A 26453-nucleotide genomic window follows, 5' to 3' on the forward strand; every position below is an offset into this window, starting at 1 on the left:
AATATAAGCATGTATACCAGGTTCAAGTAATAAAATGAGAGTAAAGTTTTGACGGTCACAAATGCAGTACCACGTCAATTGTTGTTTGGTAGTCATTTGTTTGGTAATAATTGTATTTGGAAGTTTGCCATTTCATAATGTTAAGTGAGTTTAGAGTGCAATTTACTCTGTTCAAGGTATTACTCAATATGAGCTTTCACATATTCTAACGTGAGTATTTAGTGCATGAAAATAGTTTGTGCTGTAGTCAAGTCTTACTGAGGGTCGCACGACATAAACTAAGAAACGAAAATACGTGGCAAGCAAGGTGAGCGCGAAATTTGTTGGTTATATTCGCAATTCTCCGGATTTTCTTGCAACAGTTTATTACATAAAATTCATATGTTTTTTTTTTCATTTGCCGGCGGCGCACCGGTTAAAAAGCAGTGAATTACGTTGTTGATATGAATATTAACGTTTTAGCAACATTCATAAATACGAAGTGATAAAGTTGAATGGAAGCCTGCATACATGTTAATGTTGTCGGGCACCGAATATGCAACGATATTTGGAAAGCATTGCATTTTGAATTTAAGGCGCCAAAAAATGAGTTTGAAAATTGCAATAAGAGTTTTTTATATGTTTTGGTTGACTGTACATTTTGTTTAAAGGCGATTATGTTGATTTTTCTACTGGATAATGATTGTGATCAGCTTTTATATTACATTTGTACAACGTCGCTATTTGTTGTGTTGTTTTATTTTTGTAAAACCTCATCCAGGAATGGCTGATACTCGCAATTGAATTAGAAGATCGTGAAAACTGAACGTTTATTTCCAGTTGATCACATTATTTCGAACCTTATTTCAAAGTATTTGCTGTTTTTCAGTCGCTCTTTAATATTCGGTATGGAATTGAGATCGCGTGAGAGTTGTTAATTACAAACGGCGAGCACAATACCCACACAGTGTGTGGCAAGCTATTTGGCTTCAGTAAAGACTTTTAAATATTGTTTGCTAGTGCGATTCGTTTATAAAAAAATCACTTCATTACTTTTAAATTGTTTTATTGGAAGTCTTGTTTATATACTGAAAATCATTTTCTGCTGTAGTGTTGGGTAGAACGATGTGGACATCAACGAACGTTTATCATTGTTTCGCTTAGAGCAGACCCTGGCAAGCAATTTAATCCGGCCCGCGGCCTTTTTGTGCTAAAATACATATAAGCAAAACAAGGGCGAGTTTATACATGATTGGCCAACGAAAGTTTAAGAAACTTATCCTAACATTTATATACTTTTCGCACTTCGGTCGAATGTATGCCGTTTGTCGACTTTGCTATATGCAGGGTTACCATCTGCTCAGACCAAAAAAAAACAGGCTATCCAAAAACTAAAGACCAGGAGCAGATCCAGGATTCCGATGGTGAAATCCAAGCTATCAGGAATAATGTCATAAATAAAAACTTAAAAAGTCCTATTTTTGTATGCCGAAAACGTAACTTAATCGCGCGAAGCGCGAAAAAAAATGCGCTGTATCCCTAAACCTAAAATGTCAGTCCTTACGTAAAGCCGAAAGTTAACTTGTTTACTAAAGGCAAACTACTACACTTATTTATAGCTTACATTACAATGTACTTTTAGAAAAAACAATCGTAGCACATTGTTATTATATGTAATATATTGCATTGTTGCTGTAATATGGGCCAAAGAACTTGGTAAATATAAGTCTCTCACTCCCCGTCGCAGCAAAGAGTTTTGAAAAAAAAACTCTTGGTCAAAATGGAATTGATTAAAAACACTTTAAAAAACTAAAATAAGACTATTTTCTTAAAATAAGAAATAAGCACACAACTCTAAAATAAGCACGTTTCTTAGAAATAAGCACATTAGTGTTTTGTAAGACACTGCACCCAAAAATAAGCACAAATCTTAGAAATAAGCACGGTATGGCAACCCTGGTTATATGCCAATTGTACCTAAAGTAACACGTCGGAAACTTATAGCCTCAAAAGCAAAAATAAAAGTTTTTTTCTGCGGAATTACGTATTGTACCCTTGGCTTTAGGGTCAATTGACGCCAATAAATTAAGCAATGTACATTTGTATCTGCTCGATCCACTTATGTCTAAATTAAAGTTTACACAAATAGCCTATGGTCGCAGTTTATCTTTCTTTTGAATTAGACTTAAAATGCGCATTTGCGCACCACTCCCAACGTAAAGTTTGTTAGCTTATTTGTGTTATAGCGTTGAAGTATGACGTCATATTGGGTTTATTCGAGATCTTATTTTTGACCCGGCCCTCCACAACATTTTTATTTTCTGATGCGGTCCGCGGTAAAAAAAATAAATGCTCAACCCTGGCGTAGAGTTTAGTTACGTAAGAGGAAGTAGACTTTTTACTTAAAATTCGGTAAAGTTTGAGCTACAGAAACTCAAAACAGGAACTTGCCACGTCGGCAGAAACCCACCGATGCGTAACGGCTCTGCCCTTGACTTTTACGAACGAACGCGACCAACAGGAATTTCTCGGGTGAAGCAAACGAGATTATTCGAAACGTTTAAAACGACACCTACTTCTGTATGGGCGTTAAAATTCTTATTACGTCTTACTACAACCTCAAACCATTATGCTCCGAATTTTAGAACAAATTACCAATGAAACAATTTAAAACGTACTTTTGTAAAAGTGAACCTGTCATGATTTCAAAAAATGTATAATATAAATTAAAAGCTCTTTCACACCTGAAAAACTCTTTAAGAGCGATTTTATTTAATCCAATTAATGGCAACGAATATTGAAGTCAATGTTTTAAATCACATGAAAATGAGAAGATTTAATTTCGTAGCAAAACAACGGACTATGAGTTGCTCAAGTAAAAGCCAGTCAACAGGAAAGTCGATTTATTTCGCTTCCAAATTCCAGCTTTTCGATTCAGCGTAAACTCTGCGCAATTCAGAGTTTTTGCTCAAGCTTATCCTTGGCCTTTGTGACTTAAACTTCAGCGTCGTGCATGAATGCATATATGCTTTTCTATGGGGGAACAATAAAGAGGGGTTAGTGGATTTTTTGAGGAGTAAAGGGTATACCTCAATTAACTAATTTATGTTCTATTTAAAGTAGAATTGTGCAATAGTTTTCAATGGCGAGCCAATTTCGATTAAAGCGACCAACAGGAACTTCTCAGGGAAGCGAAAATGTAAACGAAATTAAAAAACAAAAAAACAAGACGCAATTTAAAATATAATTAAGTAAAACTCTAAGTTTGTCGAGATTTTTAAAAAGGTAATACAGTTTATTAAACACAACAAAAATGTATTGAGCAACGATTCCTGTTATTACAATTCCTAATTGTATTATTTGAATTGTAAAAACATATTTAAGGATCCAGGAATCGATTTGGAATCGACTAAGCAATGTAAAAATGGCAAACATTTAGTGGCGAGCCAAAATCAAACTTCAAATATTTGACGAGGTTTTTGGTTTTCCACATTGGTATTGTAAGCAACAAAATTAGTGGAGTCTAATTCCACGTCCAAGAAAGCCATTATTTCAAGCTAAAACGCAAATTCTATCAGCATTAAGCTTTTACACACTTGCCATAATTTTAGAGCGACAAAACATAACTTATTTCACGACAAAGAGCTAAATGCAGGCTACGGCGCAATAGTGGGGTACAGTCGCCATCCAATAAGCTAAATTCAAGTGTGACAGATGATATTATAGTTAGTAGAATCCTTGTTGCCGCGTAATAAGAGTCAAAATTGCCACTCATTCAGAAACAGCAACATACAATTTAATTATTTGTTTAAATACGTTCTGGGGCCACAAAAATAAAAGTACAGCGGGCTGAACTCTGGTTCATGTGTTGTACGCCTCTGGTTTGAAGATTCGTTCGTCAAATTTATTTCCACACTACTTCTTTGGAAAAGTTAAATTCAAGACCCCACCCCTTATTTCCAACCAACATCCTCCCTAATATTTCACGATATCCCAGCGTAGTTTATTGAAAACTTTATGCTTTTCTTGGTCGAGTGACTTGGTGAAGCCTATCTTCATCGGAATAAGGCCTAAAATGACCAAATAACGCCTGAAACTGTAAGAAAGGGTATAAGACGATCGGGGCCATGGGTCTGGCTCATCCCATATATCTTCGTAGCTAAATTAACGAAATCTTACGTACGGTTGAACATGACTAGATCAACAGTTTTGGTGTTGACGTTTTGGGGTCCTTGGTGTGAAAGGCGACGTTAGGGCGCCGCTGTTTTGGCACCGGATTGTTTGCCCCTGTTTGGGGGTTGTGTGCATTTTAATTTTCTCATGCGGCCCGCGGTAAAAATAAATTGCCCAACCCTGGTTTAGAGTTTAGTTACGTAAAACGAAGTGAACTTTCTACTTAAAGCTACAGTCTTTCTAGCGGCTGAAATCAGCATCCATTATCCTGTTCGGTTTTATCGGCGATTTATCGGCGACTTACAAGCCATATACATCAAAGCTTGGATGTTAATTTCCATACTTGCGCACCATTTTACAGGATACAATCTTACAGTCGACCATTATTTACATTCGCTAAATCAGACCTTTTACTTATTGGTGTTGCATTTCGCCCATGGAATAAAGAAATGTTAAAACCACCAAAATAACAAATGTTGTACAACAACCACAACCCTAAACCTTTCAAAGAAAGTCAGGTGTATAGTGAGTGAGGTCCGACACCTCTATTCTTGGCTCTGTATGATAGTGTCGATATTGTTTTAGCACACTTTATTTTCTAGACTTTCTTGTGCTTTATACTTTGTTTCCTCAAACAAGGTTTTTCGCAACACATTTAAGTAAGTCATAGTTGTCATCTAATTCTCAACTAATATGTTTTCCTTTCTTTCAGACAAGCCTGTTTATGTTAGCTAAAAACCTGTTCAACGAGCAACCAATAAAACACCACCACCAAAATGGCAAATCAAGTAAGTTTTTTCGTACTAAATAACAAAATCGTGCGGTGTTTTTTCCCTTTAAACAATCTGTCCTTTATACGTGACCCTTATAGCACCCTTACTTTTGAGGTTTAAAAATACAACGAAATTGGTGATCGAGGATTTAGTTTAAAGTGAAAGTATGTGTTCGACTTTCGACATCATTATCTAGTATTGTCTTGTTGCCAATTTACGCAAATTCTAGATTCAAGAACAAACGGGAATCCAAAGTTTTTTCTGTGGGTCTGTGAAAGTTTTTCAATTTGCAGCAACGTTAACGAAAGTCCGAATGATTTTTACCAGGTTATAGTATAGAGTGCTTTGCTGTGCCACTCTATTTAGCTTTAGATAAAACATTGTAAAATTTACACTTGGTAGGAAATACATATTTCAGTAAAATACGGAGAACTATGTCTGCGCGGGAAAGAAAGTTAGCTTCATAGTCACAATATTTTTTAGTATTTTTAAATGTTTTGTTGTATTTTATATTTTCGGTTTTGTGACTTTTTGTTATTTTGTAAAATTTGTGAGGACAAAAAACAGTTATCTTGTAATGTTGTTATTAGAGTTGTTTCTTTTCGTGTTTAACAAATATATATTTGGATATTGAATCACAAATACACTTAAGTTTAACAGCATCAACGTTTTCGCCACAGAATCCACCTGGAAACAGCCAGCCAATCAATGCCGAGCATGTAAATATCGGTGACATACAGAATCGTGGTCCAATACATCAAGTTATCGTTCAAGGCAACTTCTATGACGCTCGAAACCAAACAAGACCGGATGTGGCTCATGACTCAGCAGCGCCCTCATCTAACAGTGGTTAGTGATAACGTTTACTCATAACAGTGAGACACAAACATGCAGAAATGCAAAATTCTTAAACTTCACTTTATTAAACTATTAACCATAATCACACAATTGTAGCACTAACATTAAGTCAATCAAAATAAGCGATAATATATAAAATGCTATATTCATTCGAATTAAGGTAAGCATATGGGACCACTGGTTTCTAAATATATATATAGAATGCTACATGAATTTCCAATGGCTGATTGTATTTCACGATTAAGCAAATTGTTTATGTTTTATCTACGAGAACAAACTGTTACTTATTCATTTGTATTAAGCAGCATTTTTGTAGGATATGTTTATATAGCACATAGCACAAATCAGTACTTAGAATCAAAGCGTGCCCAAATTGCATTTTGAACTAAAGTTACAAAATAACAAGTTAAATTTGGGTAATACAAGACATGTCATTCCTTACTAACTTTTAATACTTTAACAAGGGGACGCGCGTGGTTTAATATCAATAATATTCTGTAGACCAAACGTCAATAAATCGGTAAAAAATAAAACTTTCTCTGCTTCTCATATTGTGACTCCTGAACCCGTGCTCCGCAAAATTTTTTACATCGTGGGTGTAAATACTTCATCTTTACAATTTGCAATGCCTCATCGGTTCCTAACTCGCTACTGCAAAATAGTTAAACAAGTTGAGATTTTTGTTTTTTATACACAGCTTGTAATAACATCCTAAGTCATTTTATCATATCGTCATAGCTATTTAAGTGTTGGACTGTTAAGCTGGACACAGATGAAGGTAAACGTTAGTGCAAACCAAGTAGCCCGCCTCTAGTCTTTTGTTAGGGTTTTGCTGTTTGCTAAGGTTTAAAGTTTGGTAATTTGATGCGCTATAAAGTTAACGTTTCGCTTAAGGTTGGAGAGGACGTCCTTAACGTCACATATGGCTTTAACGCACGCCTTTGTAAGCTGCTTATTACCGAGACAGCCCACGCTAAATGACAGAGAGATTAAAAGTCAAAGCCATCCTTAATGTAAAAAATGTGGATATAAAATTAACCAAGTTTAATAATATTAATATTACTCAGAAGCATCATGGCAAGAAAAGTCTCAGGAAGCAGCTGACAAGGTCATCGGAACTCTACCAAGCAACCCAGTTCCTCTTGACATCATTCGGGATTCGCAAGCACCATTAGAGGAGTTTGGTTTAAAAGGATTGAAGCAACCCAGAGACAACCAGGACAACTCAACCATGCTTAAACTCAACCAACTATTTGCTGCTGCAAAACAAGAAGCAATCGATGAAGCCAAAAGTAAGAAATTTAGAAATAAAGCAGCAAATGACGATTACGTGGAGAGGCATGGCAATGTGGTCGGTATGACTGGAATAGCTGGAATTGGAAAAACTACTGCTACTATACAGACACTATCGGAGCTTGCAGATGAATTACCAGCAGATCAAAAGGGATATTGGCTTTTTAAATACCTAAAGACTTTAAATCTTAACAAAGAAATGGGTGTTCTAGAATTGCTGTCATCCAACCCAAACTTGAAACACACAAAGGAAATGGATGATCAAATACTGGAAAGACTTTCCAAATCCAACAAGCTGTTTATCTTCCTGGATGGTTTGGACGAACCTAGGTTCAAGGATCTTGACTTGGATGCTCCACTGATCGGATTGTACGATCGCGCAACGCCGATGGTCATTTTGCAAAACCTACTCCGTGGCGACATTCTTCCAAATGCTCACAAACTGCTTACTTCACGACCGGGAGCTTTTCTCAAGCTGCACCCAAGTTGTAAGCCCCACTTTGTAGTCAAGGTAATCGGCTTCAACGAAACCTCTCAAGATTTGTATTTCCGACAAATTTGCCCAGAGAAAGAAGATTATGAAAAAGTCACCAAGTCACTTGATCAAAACCCACATGCAAAGGCTTTGTGCTTTCTTCCTATATTTGCCAAAACAGTCGCTCCTTACATCATAAAGCATGGCACTAAAGATGGCACTTTTACGCTCACGGATGTGTTTGCGGCTTTTGTGGATGATTGCATTCGCTCGCCTAAGTTTAAGGAACATCCAAGAATTTTGCGCAAACTTTCAGACTTGGCTTTACACGGAATGCTCAACGACAAGATCATGTTCGACGAAGAAGTCTTTGATGAAGTCGGAATTAATTCTGAAGGAATGGAGGACTTTCTTAACATGCATGTTTTCTCTAGCGACCTCAACCTTCGTATACTGGAAGGGGATAAAGTATTCTTCTTTATTCATTTGCTGTGGCAAGAATTTTTTACATCACTCAAGCTGTTGTTCGATACAGACCTGGCTACATTTTCTGGGCTGCTACAAAGCATGGAAAGTAATACGTGGGAAATGGTGCTTCGGTTTCTTTTCGGGTTGCTAAATACGGGACTCCACCTTAAGCTAAAGCCTATTTTTAAAATCTCTTCCACCGATGTTGCCAGCAAGAAACGTTTGCTGAAAGGCTTGATTGATTCGCTTGGATCTCAACTTTTATCAAACGATGACGAGAGCTTTAACTCCGATTTGTTTAAGCTTTGCAGTTTGGCGCAGGAATCAAACGATGAAGAAATCACCGCGAAAGTGGCCGATTCCCTCCCTGGAGAGCTTCGTATAAAGGGTGGAACGATCCTTCCCAGTGAAGTGTCAAGTCTCTGTCACGTGCTTGGAGCAACACAAAGAGAGCTGGTCATCAGCATCGGGGAACCTTACAACCCAGTCACATTTACCGGCAACGGTTTAGAAATGTTGATGGAAACAATGGCGAGAACCAAACACAAGGTTTGTGAAGTTTTACTGTTGTTTTAAGTTTTAATTTTTATACACTATTTTCAAATAAATGCAACAAAGCAGCGGTAAACGCTAAACGAACCCTGCACCGTTTTGAAGCCACACAACATTTAACTTTCTGAAGCAGGAGTCGGTAACCTTTTCTAGTCGCGGACCTGACCAAAATTTAAAACGGGCTCGGCGAGCCGTAATAAATATAAACTTAAAAGTTTCCTAAAATGTTGAGTTTTGAGCGTTTTATTATAATAACTGTTAATCAGTGGCGACCTAGTTCTCTTTATTGCTATTGCACATTACGTTGTACCATGTTAAACTGACAGCCTCATGTTATATCCTATAATTATGGAATCAGTAAATAACCCGAAAGTTATGTTACGGATAGCGTGTAAAGTTCTGAAGAGGCATAAATAATGCAAACATATTGTTGTAATGTCATAACAAATTTGCTTATGCCTAAACGTTTGTACTGCGTGTCACTAAATAGAAAATTCAAATCATGTCATATCGTATGTCTAAAATCAGTTAACCTAATGCTTTTCCACAGTCAGAGTAACACCCCACAGCCTGTGTGAAAGCGGCATTAATAGAATGTCGTGTTTAATTATATGACTTATCTGCGTGGCTCTAAAGATCTAATTCTTTGTATCCGTAATTTCCCAATACTTTTTTAATTTGTTTAACACAAACTAAAGACTAAAAATTAACGTAGGCCTGTAACCTAAAAAGCAGTATCTAAAAGCGCCCCTCCTGCCCTTTGCCGGGGGCAAGAGTGGGGGGAAAAGTGCCCTTTTCATAAAAAGTGATATATTGCTTTCACAACGTTAAATATTATGCGACGGAAATCACAAAGGGGGTAGGGATTGAGCTACGGAATAATGCAAAAAAATTCGTAAAATGACATGCTTGACATTTGTTAAAACATTTTTAGTATCATTTTAAGCCAATCTAGAGGGCGTGGCTGCAAAAATTTTACCTGGGGAATACCCCCGCACCCCCCAATATTTCGGCTCGCTACGCTCGCTTGCGGTCTATGTTGCCCTTACCAAAAAAGTCGCCACCCTTGCCCTGCAATCGCTCCGGCGTCCCTGTAAACACACAAACTTGGCTAAACACGTCTCGCATATATTTCGTAACGAAAACCTGTGAAATTAGACTATCTTTTACGTGGTTAAACAAACTGCAAAAAGCTATAAACGTTTGCACTGCGTGTCACTAAATAGAAATTTCAAATTAGGTCATATCGTGTGTCTAAAATCGGAAAATCGGTATTAATGTGAAAGCGGAATGGCGTGTTTAACTTTGTGACATATCTGCGTGGCTTTAAAGATGTAATGCTTTGTTGCCGTAAATTTCCAGTAAATTGTTCATTTGGTTTAAACAGTGTAAAGATGAAAAATTAACTTATAACCTAAAAAGCAGTTTTGTGTCTGAAATAGGTCACAAAAAATCACTAATTCACGTGTTACCAACATTGTATAAGCTGGCTGAAGCCGTATATTATAGCCGATAATTACAAAATAATTGCGGTATTTACAACAAACAAATTGCAATGTTGTGTGTTTTTTTAAATGGAGCTACTAAACGACTCGCATATTTTACCTAACGAAAACCCGTGACATATATCGATGGAAAATCGCTTAAAAAGTAGTAGCAGCATTTATTCAAATTGGCGAAATTCAAGCAACATACGTAAAACCCATACTGCATTCAACGAAAGAAAATCCTCTTTTAAAAGTAAATTTGCTTAAAGTTCAAACCGCTACAATCAACGCGATATAAACTTTGCCACATGAAACTTTATTTTTACCAAGGCAATTTACTTCACGCAGGTTATTGCCTTATAAATGTGTGAAAAGGTTTAACCCGTTTTGTCATAAGGTTCTGCAAGTCGCACGCCCGCTCTTTCAAGTTAACATGCAACGAATGTTGTGTGATGTTTTTGAAATGGTATAAAAATTGCTCACCCGTGACCGGTTTGCGACGGCGTTCGCTTGAGATGCGAGACTTTCTCTCATAGAAAGAAACGAATTTTTTTCTGTCTGGGAGCACACGAGTTTCTTTCTATTTTATCCACTTGCTCGGCGACTCGCTTAAGAGGAGCAATATGAGCCACGTTTCTCTGTCTGTTTCCCTAAAACGCGAACATGCTGACCAACAAACTTTCATCGAGTGTTCTGACGCCGATAAACATAGTCTAATCATAACCAACAATAAAAGTGAAAAAAAAAGATATGCGGAAAATTTAATCGTTAATCTATGATGTAATTTAAATAGAACCGTTGAAATGTCGATATAGTTTATTTTTACATTTAAACCACACAAGAACTAGTGTGCAGCATCATAAAATACAATCAGACATACTAAGATAGCGTAACGTCCATTGTTGATAGTTCTAGTAGTTTATGTACTTCGCATTTTGGCCGAAAAAAATGCGCAAAAAGTGCGCAAATTTTTTACATTTATGTAGTTAAAATAGACAACAAATTCTGGCAACGGCCTTTTGCCAAGTTGTAAAAGAGGTGGAGGGCCGGATGAACTATATTGGCGGGGTTGCCGACCCCTGCTCTTAAAAGATACTTTAAACTTCTATCACCGCATGGTGACAGTAGAGTGTCCCCGAGTTTTTTGACATTAGTGGACAACTTGTTTTTTCACAACATTTTTTTTTTTTTTTTATACACTAATATTTTTCTGTTTTATTTTCTGATTTAACACTCTTAATTGGCGTGACAAATTACGTTTTTCAGTTTGTTATTGAACATTAGTGTTTGGGATGTTATACTCCGCACTCCCCAAACTCTTCGTAGTCACTGTCTTCCCTACAGCGTAAAACGCTTCCACCCCCAGCAAGTATTTAAGTTTTTTAATTCAGTATCCAGATTTTATTATTTCGTTGATGATACTAACTGGAAACGTTTTAACGCGAGTTTCATGTTTAATGAGGAGATAATTAATTTACAAATACAAAAAGAAGTTTTTAATAAAACAAAGTTCAAGCAAGCGAATGTTAGGATTGATAACTACAGTTTGAGTTTAAAACTGTTCGTATCTTATGCCTTAACAATGTGCGTATTCTACAGCCGAGTAACTAGGAAATTTAGTGAAATAGTTTCTAAGTGCATATATATATAACATTTTAGCTCTACAAATGACTAAATTAAATACAGTTTACAATAAAACGTCATATTGACCCGCACTTTTTGCTTCAGCGACTTTGCTTACACTTTTTAAACCTCGTCATTGACTAAAGGTAGCCAACAATGGCGGGCGAGGGAAACTTATCGGCGCATAAGTTTGAGAACCTCATCTATCTGGGACAGCGCACCCACCAACATATCTTGTTGTTATTTTGTAGATGGAGTTTGTACGTGTGCGGACAACTGGATCACGTGACTTCACTGCCTTGTCCACCTGCGTCCATAAGATAAACCGCCTTGTGTTGTACAATTCGAGCGACCTGTCCGGTTTCGAGGTTCTTACTGAAGCAATCGCACGCAGAGAAACACCTGTAAGTTAACTTACGTGCAACAACTGACATGATTATGTCATAATGGTCAATATTGTGATGGGGCGGTCGCGATTCTCCAATCACACTATCGACAATCAAGCGGATAGGGGAAGTCCCTGGGTGAAACGCGGACGCGTGAAACTGCACAGGGGAAAGTCCCACCAAGCATGGGTAGTGTTTGGGATGTTATACTCCGCAACCCCCCACTCCTTCGTAGTCACCATCCAGATTTTATTATTTCGTTGATGATACTAACTGGAAACGTTTAAACGCAAGTTTCGTGTTTGATGAGGGATAATTTTTTGTACCAATAAAAAGGAATTTTTTATGAAAAAAAAACAACAATAGAAGCAAGCGAATTTCAGGTACATTAAACCACCGTTCGAGTTTTAAAACTGTATTTAGGAATTTCAGCAAAATAATTTTTTGCGCATAAATATATGGAATTTTAACTTTTACAACGACTCAATTAAGTACAGTTTAAAATTAAACGTTATAAGAGCGATCTATCCGGTTTCGAGGTTCTTATTGAAGCAATCGCACGCAAAGAAACCCCTGGAAGTTTTACGTGCAACAATTGACATTTACATGGTTTGTAATTTCCGCCATTATAATTCGCCGTTTATTGACTTTCAACTTAATTTCATGAAAAAATTAATTTTGTTTCTCCGTCATTCGGCGAATATGATGATTTGTGTCCAATAAGTTTACGAAGCCATGAAAGATGCATACACGCTTACTTGTCAATTCAACTGAATAAAAACGACATTTTTGGAAAGACAAATTGTGACGTTTTATGCAGATTTCACATTACGTTACATATTACTCGATATTCGAACACGCTTCAAAAATCTGGAAAATCAATTTTTGTAAAATGACTGAACTGAATTATGAATTTTTTTGGTAAATTTACTAACTCCGACTATAATGATGAATCACGTGTCGTGTACGTTTGTTGTGTTTATGTTTTATAGCAATTGGTCGCGCAAATATTTATCGAGTAGAATCTAAATTTAACATTTACGACGTTTTCCGGTTTACAATCAATTTGACCTCTGTCTGTATTTAGCAGTTTAAATAGGTTTTATCAGTAAGTTTAAAATTTTCGTTAACAAACCAAACTATATTTTGTGTAGATGGAAGAATTATTCGTGTACAAGTTGGGGTCACGTGAGTTGAGTTGCCTGGCAACAAGTGCAAGCAACATCAACAAGCTGAAGTTGTGGAACTGCGACACTGCTGGGTCAAATCTGGAACCTCTAACTGACGCCATCTCACGCAGAAAGCATCCCGTATGTTTATGTTAGTTGTGATAAGTAAATACGTTAGCATTAACCGCACATGCGTGGGCCTCGACATAAATTAGGGGGATGGGGGGCAAAAAATATTTTTTACGGACCGTTTTTATTAAACATACCGAGACATGTAGGTTTATCCTAAATACTTCAGTGAGAATATAATACACGCTTCCATACAACTCGCCAATTACATACTTTCATAAAAAGTTGCATAACTAGACGTTTGTGTTTCACTTAAAAAACGTCTTTAAAGGATGAAGTCGGCACTTGTTTTCACAAAATTCCCCTTTCTGATTTTGTCTCGTTAATAATTCCAACTGTTCTAACAGCCTTGTGCATATTAATAGATCTTTAAAAAGGTCTACAAACACTCAAAAACGTCAGCCAAAGAGGGTTTGGAGCCCGGGGCAAGCACATGGGACATTTACTTGGAAGCAATCTGTAAACCACAAACGTTCGAAAAACTGATTGTTTAGTTTGATACACACTACTTTGCGCGTTCAGTATTCACAATTAGGCTTATTTGCACCCGTCTTGCAATCACCATTCTATGACGTAATACTGTCACAATTTTAATGACGTCATTATTCATTAACATCAGGCGAAAAATAGGGGAATTCCCTAAGTTGAAAATTTAGGACCCTTTTTTGATTTTCTGGTTACGTCCCTGATTGCCCCCCCCCCCTGAAAAATTTTCTGCGGGCGCCCCTGGGCTCGAGCGCTACTGTAATATTTCACTTATTGTAGTGATTTTAATGGTTTCGTTTCGTGTTTATTCTGTTTTTAAGATGTTCTTTTATTTACATTAAAATTACACGTGTGTAGTTAAGTAACTGAAGAGATAATTCATGGATTAGGAAACTTTCTTGAATTTTAGACTAATTGCTACTTTTTACGACCGATTTGGATTATGTTTAGTTACTAACTCTCTTTATTGTCACTTTTAATTAAAACTGCATATTTTCTGTCAATTATCTACAGTGTTTTCTGTCTAATCGACATATTTATTTTCTGAAATACACATATTATCGAACGATAACGGCCCTATTCAAATACAGTTTGGCTGAGTTGCAGATAAACGATAAACGTTATCCTCCTATCCAACAATATTTGTTCATATTTTAGTATAATAACACCTCAGCAACAGGGAGACTCCAACTACTCTATAATGTTTTTTGTATTGTCTGTCGTCACACCTTTTGAAACACGATTAACGCAATGGTTAATTTTTGAGCTGCAGGCGACATTGTTACGTGGTTTCTACGGAGCCTCACAATTGTCAAAATCAACTTGATAAACTCATTTTTTCGCGATTCTCGCCACCAACAGTAGATACTTTAGTTTTTTCAAATTGTCTCACTGATATATAATTCAAAATGAGTTTTTCTTAGGGGGAAGCAAGGCATAAGGGTATGACCAAAAACGTCTTTATAAAAAAACGCCTTTATATTGTTTAAGTTGCCCAAACTTTTATTTTGGAGTGTACGATGGGAAGCACGACGCAATTTGATCAAAGTGGGCTAAACCTAGAAACATAATTAGATTCGCGCGGAACGTTAAAAAAAATTCCATTTACTTGAGCAAAATATACAGTTTGTTGGGGGGGAGGGCATAGCAACGTATTATACCTGGCAAAAAAATAATTTTGCGTTAAAGACACAACAGTTTCTTGTTTATTCCATACTATTCCCGATGTTGGGGGGGCAAATGCTCCCTATTGCAGGCACTTATGGTCCAGGATTAGCAGACGACACCTTCGATGTTATGGAAGCTAATAGAGGGGAGATACGTAACAATTGGAACTTCTTGTCATTGTAGATGGAATTGTTTCAACTGATTGGTAGCAAGCTGGATTCATGTGGTTTGAGTTGCCTGGCAACAAGTGTACACAACATCAACCAGCTGCAATTGGTTGGATGCGAAATCGCTGGTTCCGATCTGCAACCTCTAACTGACGCCATATCACGAATGGGTCGACCTGTAAGTGCGTGTTGTTGAAATAAAGGGTGTGTTGAATATTGGAATGACATTGAGGTGGATAAACCAGGCAACAGCATTGCGTGTAAACTTTGGTAACTCAGCCAACCACTGTCTGGCGAACGAAAGATTTTTGGTAAACGTATTTTTTATGTCACCATTACTAAGTAATTACTGGCAGGGGGAATGCGGATTTTGCATTAGGGCGCATGAAAAAATTGCAGGTATGATGTCACAATGATACGTCAAATCGTGACGTCACAAGTAACGGACATAGCGTTACGTCAAAACGTGACTATTTTTTATTTTATCAAGACGGAAAAACACTCGCGTGTAGAGTGAAAAAATGCCTTTGCAAAGTTTAAGTTTCCTAAACTTTAATTTTCAAGGGTGCGATAAGACGCACGGCCCCCATGGATAAACCGGTTTTCAAGTGAGCTAAGACACCCAGAAACATAACTTTGATACGCGGGTATTCCGAAATACTTTTGCATTCACTTAGTTACATTAGGAATAAATATGGTTTATGGGAGCCATGGCCACGTGCCCTGTCCCATGGATCCACCCCTGATTACTGGCCTCTAACCCTGATTACTGGCCCCTCTGGCCCTGGCCTGGGTACATTTATTCTGATAGAATTTCTTCTCAATAGACCATTATTAACTGGACATCCTCTTTGTTTGTGTTTACTTATGAGAATTAATTACGAACTAACACTTGAATTACAATTACTAGTTTTTTTTAACATTTTCCTGTTGAAGTAATTACACCCTGAAAGCGCCTACGTTCCCTCATACTTTTATATTTCCGCAATTCTGGAGCGACATTTAGTGTTTTTTTTTGCATTTTCTTTAGCGCTGATCTTGCATAGCTCAGTTGCTAGAGCAACTGTTCTGGTATGGACGTGGTCATTAGTTCGAATCTCACCGCAGGTAATTTTTACTTGCCTTGCTTGCACGGACATCATTGCAAGACCAACCGAATACGTTTAGACATTCCCAATAAATAACATCAAGCGGTGGTTGTTATTTCAAACTGTAGGCCTAGGTCGTGGAGATATTCAGTGCATCCTACTTAGACAGCAATTCAAATTGTTTGCCCGAAATTGATGCAATAACATTTTAAAGTTAGACCGCAATGTTATTTTCAATAGATTTGCAATTTTCATTTAATGCCAGTTTAATTCGTATAGCTTCAGTCTATCGCCAAGTGAATGGATAAGAAATACGAATAAATTTAGGCGAGAGGGTTTACGTTAAAATACGAACGCCGGGTTCTTTCTGCATTTTATTTCTGTGATTTTGCAAAACCTAGGTAGAAATAATTATCCTGTTGTGCATTTTTTGAAAACTCGTACACAGATGTAATGACCTGGGGCTTGGCTTATTTTAGTGATTTAACGAAAAATAACAATTAATTTAATAATTTTAAGTTGCTAGAGTTCACTAAAACGTCCTATAAAATTATTTTGTCCAACATTGCCCCAATAGGTAATATATATCCCAGAGTTGTCACCTGACCTATTGATCGGAGGAAAGCGAGTCTTTGCGATTTTACGTATTTGTTGCTTGACCTATTACACAACCTTAGTATGCGGCCTGTGAAATTGTTTGTTTTTGCTTGTTGTGGCCCTTGCACCATTTTAATTTGTACAGGCCTGGTTTAAACTCATCTTCCTTGTACAATTACGCTGTGCCCATCAAGTTTCGAGTTTTTTGGATTTGGCATTTTAAACGAATTGCTCTGTAAAAAACAATACAAAGGCTAGATAGTTAGTTATGCGAAAGTTAAGCAGAATATTTAACACTATAGGTCGTTTAAAGCGAAATATTAATATAGCTCTAATATTTTAAAATAAGTTTACTGCTTCAACCTTAATTTCTCTTAAGTTAAGCTCTCTGAATTTAATTTCTCTTCTACAGTGAATATTTTAAAAAATTACTCTTGATCAAGTGCATTATATGCGATGGTCAATCCTAGCACACCCAAATAATGTTAAATTAATGTGATTCAAGTCACCAGTTCTATATTCGCAGATGTTGTTTGGGTTTATAGAGGAGGCAAATCTACCAATTTATTATTGTCACAGTTGGAGAAACTGAATCTAGGTTTCAACAAGATGGATTCACGTGGTTTGAGTTGCCTGGCAACAAGTGTACACAACATCAACCAGCTGGAATTATGGGCTTGCAAAATCGCTAGTTCCGATCTGCAACCTCTAACTGACGCCATTTCACGAATGGATCGACCTGTAAGTGTGTGTTGTTGGAATGAAGGATGTGTTTAATATTGATATAACATTGAGGTGGACAATCAACACAACAGCATTACGTATAAGATTTGTTAACTCAACCACTTTCTGGTGTACAAAAATTTTTTCCGTATATGGAATTTGATGATTTTTTTGAAGTAATTACTGGCAGGGACGAATGTGGGATTTTTGTTTGAGGGCGCATAAAAAATTGCAGGTATGATGTCACAAGTTACGTCTAAACGTGACGTCACAAGTGACGGACATAGCGCTACGTCAATACGTGGCTATTTTTTATATTATAAAAACGGAAAAGCACTCGCGTGCAGCGTGAAAAAATGTCTTTGTAAAGTTTAAGTTTCCCAAACTTTAATTTTCGAGTGTGCGATAAGACGCACAGCGCCCATGGATAAACCGGTTTTCAAGTGGGCTAAGACATACTAGAAACATAACTTAAATTCGCGGGTATTGCGAAATATTTTTGTATTCACTTAGTTACAATAGGAATAATACAGCTACGTTCCCTCTCCCATGAATTCACCTCTGGTTACTGGCCTTTAAATGGTCCTAGCCTGGGTACATTTGTTTTGATAGCACTTCTTCTCAATTGACAATTATAAACTGAACACCCTTTTTATTTGTGCTTACCTATATGAGAATATTTTACCAACCAACACTTGAATTACGATTATCACTTTGCAACAACGTTTTCCTGTTGAAGTTATTGCACCCCGAAAAACGCCTACGTTCCCTCATACTTTTGTGCAAACAAAATTTCTGGAATTTTGTAGCTGCATTATTTTTTGCTTCAGCGCTGATCGTGCATAGCTCAGTTGCTAGAGTGACTGTCCCGGTATGTCCGAGGTCATGAGTTCGAATCTCACCACAGGTAATTTTTACTTGCCTTGCTTGCACGGAAATCCTTGCAAGACCAACCGAATATGTTTAGACCTTCTAAATAAATAACATTAGGTGGTTGTTGTTTTCATCAGCCGGTAGGCCTAGGTTGTTGAGATATTTATTTTCGTGCATTCAGTGCAGCATCATAATTAGACTGTAGTCTACTGTACAATTCATTTTTTTGGCTACAATTCAAATTGAAGCCCGAAATTTATGCAATAAACATTTTAAAGTTAGACCGCAAAATTATTGTTATTAGATTTGCAATTTTCCATTAATGCCAGTTCAATTCGTAAAGCTTCGTATATCGCCAAGTGAATGGATAAGAAATACGAATAAAGTTATAGGCGAGAGGGTTTACGTTAAAATACAAACGCCGGGTTCTTTCTGCATTTTATTTGTGTGATTTTGAAAAACCTAGGTAGATATAATTAACCTGTTGTGCATTTTTTTGAAAACTCTTACTGGCCTTTTAACCTAGTTTAAAACCTACCCGGGTATAGTTACAATAATTTCAGACAAACACGTAAAATGTAAATTAATCAAGCAGCATGTCAAACCATTTTTCTTATAGTTTAACCTTGTATTTGTCCATGCAAAATAAACCAGGTTACACATGCTAACTCTACGCAAATTGTGGATTTAATGAAAAATGACAATATTTATAACCACTATAGGCATTCAATAAATTTTCAGCTGCTATAGTTCACCAATGTCTCATAAAATTATTTTTTTCCACCATTATGCCAATAGATTTTATATTTCCCAGAGTTTTTTCCTGACCTTTTACGAATTGCAGTTTTTTATTGGTGCAAGTTGCGAATATGCATTGATAAATTTGGTAGAACCTGTATGCAGCCTAACACCTGCTTGTATCTTACATTATGTTGTGCTTATGTAGATGAGGAAGTTGAACCTGAACCGCAACAAGTTGGGATCGCAAGAACTCGCTTTCCTCCGAACTTGTGCCCACAATGTACAAGAGCTGGAGTTAGAAGGATGCGGCATCGGTGAAGCTGATGTGGACTCTCTGCGCAAGGTATAGGCACTCAGAATTTGGGAATATGTTGCCGGGGCAACGTTGCGACACTAGTGACACTAGTGACGTCAGTGTTTAGACGTGTGACGTAACGATACTTCCCGTTGCATCGAATGTACAACTTTAGATGAAAAAATATAAGGATATTTGCAAATACCTATCTCCAGCTTGATGGTAGTTAGTGGCGTTCAGGCGAATAATTTGTGAAGTAAGGCGCTTGGAGGTCTGACCTTTTTGCGGTCGAATACATTCGCTTGTTTCTCGCTGAGATCAAGTTTGCTTGGATCTGTCCAGGCTCGACTGAACTAAGAAGCAGAACTAAAAGCAAGAAAAGCTAAACACAAAGTTTCGAGAACGAAACAGCCTGGCTTGACTCGGGCGAGTAACGAGTAGAGGGAGTTGCGCAATAACAATTCTCCGAGTAATCGGTTAATTATATGACTATATTATTATAATGATATTTAATGAATGTTTATATAATGGCAGTTGCGTTTCAGATCGCATTTTCTAATTTCAAATGTGATTTTAGTTTGACTGACGCCTATTGTTGTTACACAGATACGCGTATATCCGCTATAGCAAGTTTTAGTTTGATAGCAAGGCTCGGGCGAGTAACGAGTAGAGCGAGTTGCGCAATAACGAATCCGCGAGTAATCGGTTAATTATAATTACGTCTTCATTGTATAATGCCGTTTAATCAATTTTTATATCGTGGCAAATGCGTTTTAAATAGGCGCATGTTCTAAGTTCAAATGTGATAGTTTATTTTTTAGTCTGACTGACGTCTAATGTTGTTACACAGCTACGCGTAAATCCGCTATAGCAAGTTTTACTTTTATAAATAACCGACCAAACCAACAATACAAGTACTCAATGTACCGAGGTAACCTCAACAGTTTTGCGCATTCCTATATTCTGCATTTTTGCCGCCAAGAGTAACTCTTAAGTAGTTTGATCAAACACATATACAGAACATAGAATCGTTATATAATCGATTCACGTCTTAAAAATCTGTCTCCACAGTTATATCAAGACAAGCAAGCGGAACCAGAAGCAAGTCAAAGTCAAGGAACATACACTGAACAAGATTTGGACGATGAGATAGATCTTGTAAGAACATTTTAACATTAAAGTACCAATACATGCTTCTTACTGGTCATACCAAGTGTTGTAACAATAATTTTTCTAATGGCTTTTTAATGCACAAGTTTTGAAAATAAAGTTTTGAATCACAACAATATTAGTTAAACATTTTTTTGAAAATATTTTCATTCGTTAGCGCAGATGCATTACACTTGGGGTCAGAGTGAAAACTTCATGCGAATCCTTACAATAACATAGATAGAAATATATAACTTTGAATTAGTGCGTTTTAAAAAATAAAATTGACATTTACTACAATAAAAGTCACGGATTTAAGCAATTCAAAAAGAGGTTTAAAAACACCAACTTGCCTATTTTATCATATTGAAGGAGAATTTTAAGGTGATTTTTCGATCCGTTGACTCTGCTGAGCAGATTCAATTTTGGACGCAAAACCATGTTTTAAAGAATCAGAACAAGTGGCGCGAACCTGGGATTTATGTAAGGGCCCCCTGTACAAAAATGGGGGTAGAGAAAACTAAAAAATACGTTGCGCCACTTAAAAGTGACGTTTTTGCTAATTTCGGGGTAAATACAATTTTAGTGATGTTATAGTTTTTAATGCAACCCCAGCATTGCCGCTTTGCCGCTCTGCGCAAAGTCTATTGTGGATATATATCGCATCACCATAGCTGCATGGATCCGGTAAAAGAAATATATTAAGCGCAGTGTTATTCGCCCCAAATCGATGCCCCACTATTCGTCGTAAATGTGTTCAAAACATTTGAAAACAATGTGCATAGAAACCATTTGAGGAACTTCATTTTAGCTTTTTAAAATAGCTTCAGGACTCTTATATTCGCCCATCAAAGTAGCGGTGCTTGCAAAAATTAGGTTTAGACGTGCAGCTCCATACAGCTCCCCAATAGTACGAGTGTCCTTAGGGAAAATTAAGTTATAAATGATATTCATCAATTGTCTCCACACGACCATTATGCTCCAAAATATTTATATTCAATTTTACTTGGGTGGTTTATTTAGAATGTGATGTACTGCACAGGCACTGGGAGTAAGTGTTTTCTACGTCTGTGGTCATATTTGACAACAACATTCAGTTGTTAACTTTTTAACTTGCTGATGATTGTAGGTGTAAATATCAATTAAAGTCGAAACAAAAAAGATTATAAAATAAAACCAGTATTTTAAAGTACAAATAAAATTTGCATCTAATCAACTCTTTAAACCCCACTAAAATATTACAGGAAAAATATTTAGGGAAACTTTTCATCATGAAAAATCAATGTAATTGCCTTTACGGTGCCCAAAAAATATATGTACCCTTTAAAAATGCGCTGTATGCAAACAACCCTTGAATATAAAATGCTCGTTATCAGCCTTTGTCACTTAATTATACCCAACCACTTTAGCGTGAAAAATTTACAGGCTCTTAGGGCTACTGTCGTAAAAGGTGAAATAGCATAGGGTATGTTTTAACCAAAACCACATTATATGGGTGTGTAACTTGTATTACACTCCTATGATTGGATTGGCATATATACCCATACCATGGTTACGGGGATAGGTGTAATACAGGACTGTGGGTCGGAGACTCTATGAAGGATTCGGCTTTATTTTTTAGCCAGGGTGAAACCCCGGTTGTTTTAAACCGACTCCGCAGCACTGTAGTATGGTGTGTGATGTATACTTAGTATTTTATTGTGTTTGTTTTGTGTTACAGCGATCAGCCCGAAGACGGCGTAGACGCCAGAGACGCCAGAGATGCCTTCTGCTATGAGGAGCAGAGGTCGAAATGAGGATCTATCAACGGGAAAAGAGTTTTGCGCTGACTTGCAATCGTAAACCAAGGGTTTATAGAAACAAAAGAAACTCTAAGCAATTTCGACCATAGCGAAGTTGGCTATAAAGTGAACGGACAAAGTTGTGTTTCATGCAAACGCACCACTGATGGCGATGGATTCACCTTTGCATATTTTTGTCTTTTCGTATTTTCTTACAACAGTAGCAACAGGGTTTATTTTCCATCCTTTCTGAACAGTTCGTGTGCGCTTCCAACAACGAATAATGCACAAACACAACTACACAAGCAAGATAATTTAAACAGTTCATTATCTATTTTTTCGTATATAACTGGGAGGTAACAATTGTTCAGTAACCTGGCAGTACTCGACTGTTACTTTAGTGTTTTCCTTCTTCTACATTTTGATTATGGTGGAAATCCAGCATCTGGGGCAACAATAATATTTGCGTTTTTTCGCGGGCCATACACAGTAGGCTCCAGATTTTAGTATTCGTTTTGTTTCCTTAATTTATCAAACTATTAGCTTTTGTTGTATGTTTTTATTATGTTCTTGATATGGTTAGTACGCAAACACAAAGGATGCCATGTGAAAAAAGCATCGATATTAAGTTTGAGCGTCACTAAATTAAATAATTTTCCACAGATAACGATTTTGCGCCGTGCAACAATTGGTCCACGTGCCTTAGTTTCAACCACTCTGCGTTAAACGGTGCTTCTAAAACTGTTTGCATCGAGGAATTCTAAAGCGTGGCGTGCAGTTTTCGTAGTTTTGAAAATAGCACATTTGTATAACAAACTGTAATGCCGGCAAGCATGCTAGACTTGAATGCAAACCACCAATTATATAACTGATAGTATAATGGTTCTTACCTGTTGCCTTGTTGTGTAATTTCGATTAGTTTTTCACAGCCACTTAGTTTTCAGACAGCGTTTTATTTGTAAGGCCGCCACATATAAAGTTGTGGCACTGGCACTTTACAAGGTGGTATCACTTTCCTTGCAAGGATGTGTAAATAAAAAACCCAACTCACCTAAAGTCAACTTTCAATGTTTCAAACCCTTCAAAACCATCGCAATTAACAATGAATTGAGTCAACACCAAACTAATTTCAATGAAATATTTTTAAATAACAAACATTGAACAGCAGTATTTTACTTTTATTCGTGCTGTAAACTTTCTGCTTTCGATTTTTGAGTGATTTTTCGCCCGAATAAATGGAAGTTAAACAATGGTTGGCTGTAATGCGAATAATGTCAATATGAGTTAAATAAAGGTAATTTAAATGTGGAATAAAACCCCAACCTTTTACTCTTTCTTTACATTTCAATAACTGCTCGATGTTTTGCTTGAAATACACATTTAAATTTTCCTCTTAATAACAAAAAAAACATTACAGTAATAGTAAGCAAAAAAAGAAAAACATAGTTCGGTTGCTTTAGTCTTAAACTAAGTTATAAGTGATAAACAAACAAAATAAAACTCTTAACTTACCTTATCAAAGTAGACTTGCAGCTTTCATCAGCAACAAACTTAACACAGAGGTCAACTACAACACAACACAACTAGCTCAACTGATGATCAAATGCTTTTCTCGTGTGATTGCTTACGGCTCATTCTGCACTAAACTGATTGCGTTTGCTTCGGCGCCTTTAATTCGTTTTGCTCAACACAAATCGGCCAGTTTAAATGGCCGCTTTCAAATCAGCCGTTTTTTTCACCAGGTCTTGCGGTTTCATATAAGGCACAAAACGATTGCATTGCAAGCCGCTGCTCCAAGAAGGACAGGAAAGTATAATAGCAATTATTACAAAACTCAAAATAGAAATTTGAGAGACTGTGATTTAAACGTCTCCTGTGCAAGGCCAAAAGTAATATAACTTAAAATGCATGGAAGTTTTCGAGATGACGTAAGAACAGGACGTCTAAAACAAGCAACGTTCGAAAACTGGACGTTGTGGTTCGATGCAGTGCACAAATATGCAACGCAGACCTAGTTTAGAATATTCAGGCAGATGGTGGGATAGCGTGATAAAAATTTTCTTACTAACGCAGTTCCGACTTTCATCACTGCTCGGGTTAGGGGGTGCAACCAAAGGCGTAGGGGGCGGAAGGGTATATATGTCCCCGGGCGTCAAAATAAGGCTAACAAATGCCAAAATGAGGCTGCTTCTTCTTTAAATACAATGTTCTATTAAAATTGGAATTGTTTTGCCGTATAAAGTAAGGTTTATTATGGTAATGTAATAGAAAATGTGATTAAACATGAAGGAGGGGCCGCCAATTTTATAGTTTGCCCCCGGGCGCAAAATACTCTGGCTATACGCCACTGGGTACAAGCAGGCCCTTATAGAGGTGTCCTGAAAATCCAGCATTTTTATCCTGATTGTGTTATTTCGGAGTTTCTCAACAAACCTTGCCCAGTGCTACGTAATATCGTAAATGCCAATCAAACGCGAGAAATTTTGAGTTTTATGCGCAAGTTTATCAAAATTACCTCAAATGTAATAATATTGCAATTGCCGTGAGTTGTATTCTCTATCTGCCACAATAACTTTGCCTTTAACATAAAATCGAGTGTCACTGGAAGCTAGGTTTTTCAATTTGTTACTTTGGTCTTGTTTTAATTCAGGGATTCCCAACCTTGTTACGATCTCGTACCACTTGGACGCTCTGTACTGTCACGCGTACCACTTTAGCACAAAAACAATTTAATTGAATCATATTTTGATCTATTTTTAGCTTACAACTAGCATTATTCAACGCTATTTGTAGCTTAGGACTTAAGCTTTAAAACAGTCGATTATATCTATCAACAGCAATCATTTGGCATAATTAACGCCCACAGTCTCACAGCATTGTACACTTTACAAAGCAACTGTGCTCCTTGTCAACAATTGACACGGCGTGTATTTTGAAGATTGCGTTGTTTCGAAACAACAGGAACAGCTACGTAACAATAAGAATGGGCTTCGGGTAATTTTTTTTATTTAAATAAAACAAGAAAACAAAATATAAAGTTGTGAATCCAGGGTTTTGTGAATAAAACGGAAGCTACTCGAGTACCACCTGAAAAACCTACGCGTACGACTAGTGGTTCACGTACCACAGGTTGGGAACCCCTGTGTTGATTGGATCAGAATGGCTTGCTGTGAAACCCGGCGGTACGCAGCAAAACTAAAAGCCACTATGCGATGTACACTGCCGGAAAAACGCACCGGTAAAAAAACAAGACAGTAACTTAAATGTACGCCAAGGCTACCAGGCGGGGATCTAGGATGTTTGTTTGGGGGGCAATGAATTGTTTCGAATATGACGTCACACAGCTGCACAACTAACCTTATGAAAACCAAACAGTTGGTTTATTTCCAGGTTGAAGAAGTGGTGCTTTTAATACAAAAGTTATGTTACAAAGCTGTAGCACGAAGCGAAAAATTGCTTTTATATCTTTTAAGTTGCCAAAAGCATTTATATGAGGTGATGAGAGTAACGATGCCTTTGGTCTAAAGCAACTTTAATAAAGCGGGCCAAGAGATATACAAGAAGCTTAATTTTGAGATTCGCGAATATTTTGCATTGATAATAGTTCCACTAAAGACAAAACATACAGTTTTTTGTCAAAATACTTTAGCTTTTTTATTCCAGTAAAATATGAAGAATAACTAAACCATAAAACATAGCTACAACAAAACGGCTGTATTTACAAATACGATGCGTTTCTACACAGTATTGAAATCTTTGCGATTTTTACAGTTACCTTCATTTGTTAACATTAAAGAACAAGTATAAAGTAAAGTGTAAGCTTTGAAACAGAACAATAACGAAGAAATAATTACACAGTAAAAATGGAAAAGTTAGCATTTGCACAAATGCATGACAACACTGAAATATTTGTTCTTCCTGTACAATATACCTTCTGCATAGCTATGTAAGCCCAGAATACAAAGAGAGCTCTATTGCGATGAGATTCGAACCAAACGAAAGCTATCTTTACACGCGGCAA

The 26453-nt window shown here is 36.9% G+C and overlaps 2 protein-coding genes across 2 annotated transcripts in view; both read left to right on the forward strand.

Annotated features, from left to right (window-relative positions):
- The window catches only part of LOC146137387 (uncharacterized), a 255664-nt gene that overhangs the window by 187560 nt on the left and 41651 nt on the right, over positions 1–26453 (forward strand). The window lies entirely within an intron of this gene.
- On the forward strand, positions 4897–22447 carry LOC146137389 (NACHT, LRR and PYD domains-containing protein 12-like). Its single transcript, XM_083393701.1, has 11 exons — positions 4897–4940; positions 5606–5774; positions 6851–8568; positions 11933–12085; positions 13222–13377; positions 15202–15363; positions 17450–17611; positions 19413–19550; positions 20574–20660; positions 21295–21338; positions 22372–22447. The coding sequence occupies exons 1-11, from the start codon at positions 4929–4931 to the stop codon at positions 22445–22447; spliced, it is 2877 nt and encodes a 958-aa protein (XP_083249827.1). The 5' UTR covers positions 4897–4928.

This window comes from Ascidiella aspersa, chromosome 7 (assembly GCF_963924565.1).
Source record: "Ascidiella aspersa chromosome 7, kaAscAspe10.2, whole genome shotgun sequence".
NCBI classification, from domain to species: domain Eukaryota; kingdom Metazoa; phylum Chordata; class Ascidiacea; order Phlebobranchia; family Ascidiidae; genus Ascidiella; species Ascidiella aspersa.

Bases quoted from the DNA above. Each gene is read 5' to 3' on its own strand.
- LOC146137389 (XM_083393701.1), top strand. The intron at 15,364-17,449 runs GTAAGTGCGTGT...TTATTGTCACAG, and splicing joins TATCACGAATGGGTCGACCT to TTGGAGAAACTGAATCTAGG. The intron at 21,339-22,371 runs GTAAAAGAAATA...TTTGTGTTACAG, and splicing joins ACCATAGCTGCATGGATCCG to CGATCAGCCCGAAGACGGCG.